The sequence below is a fragment of the Pygoscelis adeliae genome, unplaced genomic scaffold (assembly GCF_000699105.1).
Source record: "Pygoscelis adeliae isolate BGI_AS28 unplaced genomic scaffold, ASM69910v1 Scaffold239, whole genome shotgun sequence".
Lineage (NCBI taxonomy): Eukaryota > Metazoa > Chordata > Aves > Sphenisciformes > Spheniscidae > Pygoscelis > Pygoscelis adeliae.
This window is the reverse complement of record NW_008825537.1, coordinates 51,594-55,614: the sequence shown is the minus strand read 5'-3', so window position 1 is coordinate 55,614 and position 4,021 is coordinate 51,594. Positions and strand designations below refer to the sequence as shown.

Below are 4,021 nucleotides of genomic sequence, written 5' to 3'. Positions count from 1 at the left end.
CTCTCCCGGGCTTGTTTCCGGGGCCCCGTCCGGCCCTGCCGGCGCCCGGCCTTGCAGCGCTGCGCCCTTGACCTCGTCTGCCCCCGTGCCAGGCCTGGCCCTTCTTTGTGTGTCTCCAAATCCCTGGCAGGAGTCTGGCGGTTTTCTCGGGGCGGGCATGAATACGTGAATTAAAACCGGGGAATGCCGCCCGAGGGTGCTTGTTTGCTGAGGGAACGCTTTCAGATCGGGATATACAGCCCACTCGAAGGGAGAAGGTGTGGAAGGGCGCTTTTGGGAGCGAGTAGTCAATCTTTAACAGAGAAATCCCCTTTCCCCAAAATACTTGTGAATACGTGGATTTAAATACTGATTCTCTCTTGCCTCTCTCAACGGCCATATCTATCATATGTTCTACTGCTGCAGTACTGCTATCTGGCAAGTTTTTGTTTAGTTGGTCAGTGTTTTTTTTTTTCTGAGGTGTGCAATAGCTTTGTGGTTTTTTTAAAGGGGAAGCAACTCTCTGCCCTGTGAATTTGAAAAAGTCGGTCTCCCCAGATCTCTTGATCTATAATGAAAAAGTAAATAAAGGTAAAATATTCTCTTCCTGTCTTCCATTTTGCAGGTTGCCACTACAGCTGTAAAACTAGTGTTTGCACACCATGCAGTACCGGGAAACTTTAAAAGCCTAGGCAAGGCAGGAACAGGCATGGCCAGGTGTTAACTGGACTGTAATGAGCTTAACAAGATATTGGTGTCTGTCAAATTAATCAGATTTCTTATTAACAAGGCAGCAAGAACTACATCATTAACATGGACTTTACCCACTGCAAAATCCTTCAGTTCTTTCTATCAAAGGTATATGCCAGTGATTCTCAGACTTTAAAAGTGGCACATACTTTGAGGTGTTTGATATTTTCTCATTTTTTCTTGAAAACTGTCACTGATAAAATGTGGCTGGGTATGGTTTCAAGGGGCCGACGGAATAGTTGGTCTAGGAAGAAAAGAAAGGTAGCTAGATATTCTTCTGCTGCTTTTTGTCTGTAATAAGACATTACAGTAGAGTATTTGTGACCCTTCATTGATTTCTTCATCGATACCCTCCCTTTGCCGGTCACAACGTACTAAGAGAGATGCATTGATAGTCAAAATGTGAACTGAACTGTTGCTGCTTTTGATTCTTTCAGGTTTGTCATCAAAGGAAGCCTGGCTGGAGCTGCTGTATACATGGCATATGATCAGGGGCTGCTGGGCAGTGGCACACAAGGTGCTGAAGCCCTCAAAAAAGCTCAAGCAGTACTGCCTCCAGCTATCCAAGAGTGGACAAGTTACATAGGCTGGGAGGTAAGGACTGTGCAGATGAACACAGTCAGCAAAGCAAATGCATTCTCTTGACTGAGGAGGAGAAAACATTGGGGTGATATTCTGGTTCCAGTGATGCTGGCAGGAGTTTTGCTGTTGAAACTGGATTTCACGTTGAGAATATTTTGAAGAGGATTGAAATGGAAGGAGGATAAAATTTTAAATTCAGGGGAGAGCCATGGAGATGATTTTTCAGGAGCACCCAAATGATAAATACTACCTTCTGCCCCTACTTTATACTGGGGGAAAGAGCAAAGTCCAGACTTTGGGCCTCATGTCTGATCCCTTTTGAGACTTACAGAGAGTAGGCACCTAAGTATCTTTGAGATCTGAGATCAAGAGGCTTCTCCAAGTTGATGTGAATCCTGTTATAAGTGAAATCCCTGAAGTGCTGATATTTTGTCTCTCTTTCTAGCTCCCGCCCACTCCAAAATTTGACTTTTCCCCCTCTGATTCCTGGAATAAAGGTAAAATAACTTCTCACCAAACTGTGAAAGGAGCAATGGGCCAAGAATGATGTAGCTTATATCAGTCTTGTTTCAATACCCTCCTCCTAAATTGAATGATGGAGGAGGTGATAGATGTTACAGTCTGGTGGAAGGAGCATTGGGACTGGGACTAAGGAAGTGTATTCTGCTCCAGGTTTTACCACTAGCACACTGAGTGACTTTGGACTTAATTTCTTTTTGTTCCAACTGTGAAATAAGGAGGAGGATGTGTGCCCATAAACCTGTCTGCCTTTTCTAACCGGAGGAGCTGGTGTTTCTTTTACCTACAAAGCTTGCTGCCTACCTGTGCCCCAAGACAGGCGCGCCTATGCTACCCTAGAATCTAAGATTGAATGTTTCAGTGAAGTGTTTGGGGAGGCCTGTGGCCCCCACAATAAACAGGTAGAGTTTATGCACCAGTGAGTTCATCAGCACTGGTAGTGATCAGGGAAACTAGAGCATAAAAATAAACAATGACTTATTCTTAAGAAAGGTGAACCTTTGGTTAAAGATTGAAGAGTTTATAAACTCTTCAGATGCTAATATATCTGAACTCAGTCTCTGACTTTCCAGAAGGTATGAGTATTCCCATTATTATTAGAATTTTAGAGATCTTGTTTGAAGGCCAAAGCATGTTATAAATACCTAGTAAGTTAATTTATAGTTTTTACAGTGCAGCAAAAAAGTCTTCATGTAATTGTGAGGAAACACAGTCCACAAATATTGTGACATGTCCAACATCACCCATGAGTCTGTGGCAAGGCCAGAAACAAAATGGAACTTAGCTCAGTTGTTTCAGTCTTGTAATTGTCTATCCCTTATACGGGTCCTGAAGTTGGAATTTCTCTGTGTCACAAATGCTACTGAGACAATAAAGCTGTACTTGAACCAAGGATCATTCAGGCCTCAGTGTGTTTGAAAGCTTCTGAGATAGAGCTAGATTTTTCTCTCCATGTTTAAAGAGATCTACAATGCTAGAATAACATTAGGAAACTTGGCTTGAATGATGCTGCGCTTGGGATAATAATTCTCTGCTTTCCTTGCAGGTGTGCAGACAGTCATGTCTGCCTTGTCTGTAGCTCCCACCAGGGCCTGTGAATACACTGTGGAAGGCTGGAAGTATGTGAAGGATCTCGTCAGATGAACATGTTCTCCAGAGTTCACGATTCTCTCCATCCTATGTTGTCTTTGGGATGATGCATAGTCCGTCCCTCTAAAGGGCAGCTCAGCCATGCAAGGGCTACAATAAAAGACTTTGGAACTTCCATTTGTATTTGGGTTGGTTTTAGCATACAGACTGCAATAATTGCTTTCTGTCTTACCGGTGATCAGAGGCTTCAGCAGAGATCATGGATCAGTTGTAATGAAGTGATGGCCATATGCTGAGGTATAGCCCCTGTTCTAAAGCTGTCAATCTTGCTAACTAAACAGATTATTCTGAAGCTGAATTAATCTCAAAGGTGAATGCCATCTAATTCAAAACAAGCCACAAGAGTTAAAAAAAAATACTAAAAAAATCCAAGGTAACAGTAAAAGATGTTGTTCAAAGACAAAGCACTTGTCTTCAGGCTAGCTGAGGAAGGAGTGCCTCTGTCAAAGAGCACATTATTGATGTGAAAGCTGCTTCCAGGTGGTCTGTGACTTGTCACACAACTGGGAGTAGCCAGTACTAGTTGCAATACTTGTTGTTGATGACAGTGTGCAATAGAAGGGAGTTTAAAAGTCTGTGATGCAAAACTCTAGCAAGTTATAGGAAACCCTTAACACCCCTCCAGTGTATTTGGCCTACGGGCATTGCTAGTGTTTCTAGTACCTGAGCTTGAACAGCAAAATCACAGTACTGTTTTAACTGTAACTTTTCCAGCAACTGATCCAAATATGCCCTTGGACGCACAGTCAATGACTAGTAGCACTGTCACATTTACACCTGTATCTGAATTCTCAGCTCCACAGCATAGGTTATTTGGAGGCAAGGGTTTAGATTTTAAATTTTGCCAGCTGTTGGCTAAAACTAAGTGGATTCAGTTTGTCACTTGACTTGAAAAAGTGTTCTGGCTGCTGGCTTCTTTATGCGCTGGTAAAATAGGGCTGGAAGTACCTTTCAGATGCTGGCACCTCTGTGTGTAAAGCTTTTTGGCAACTAAGCAAGAGAGAAGATGGAAATGGGAAGGATCTCCAATCACAGCAGAGTC

At 42.9% G+C, this 4,021-nt stretch overlaps 1 protein-coding gene across 1 annotated transcript; it reads left to right on the top strand.

Annotated features, from left to right (window-relative positions):
• The first annotated feature begins 183 nt into the window (after positions 1-183).
• On the top strand, positions 184-3,095 carry LOC103923459 (chromosome unknown open reading frame, human C19orf70). The gene is made up of 4 exons (XM_009331811.1): positions 184-257; positions 1,167-1,323; positions 1,757-1,808; positions 2,876-3,095. The coding sequence occupies exons 1-4, from the start codon at positions 184-186 to the stop codon at positions 2,971-2,973; spliced, it is 381 nt and encodes a 126-aa protein (XP_009330086.1). The 3' UTR covers positions 2,974-3,095.
• Positions 3,096-4,021: the final 926 nt, after the last annotated feature.

Excerpts from the sequence above, each read along its gene's own strand:
- LOC103923459 (XM_009331811.1), top strand. The coding sequence starts at position 184 with ATGCCGCCCGAGGGTGCTTGTTTGCTGAGGGAACGCTTTCAGATCGGG. Across the intron at positions 1,324-1,756 it reads CAAGTTACATAGGCTGGGAG|CTCCCGCCCACTCCAAAATT; the intron begins GTAAGGACTGTG and ends CTCTCTTTCTAG. Across the intron at positions 1,809-2,875 it reads CTCTGATTCCTGGAATAAAG|GTGTGCAGACAGTCATGTCT; the intron begins GTAAAATAACTT and ends CTTTCCTTGCAG.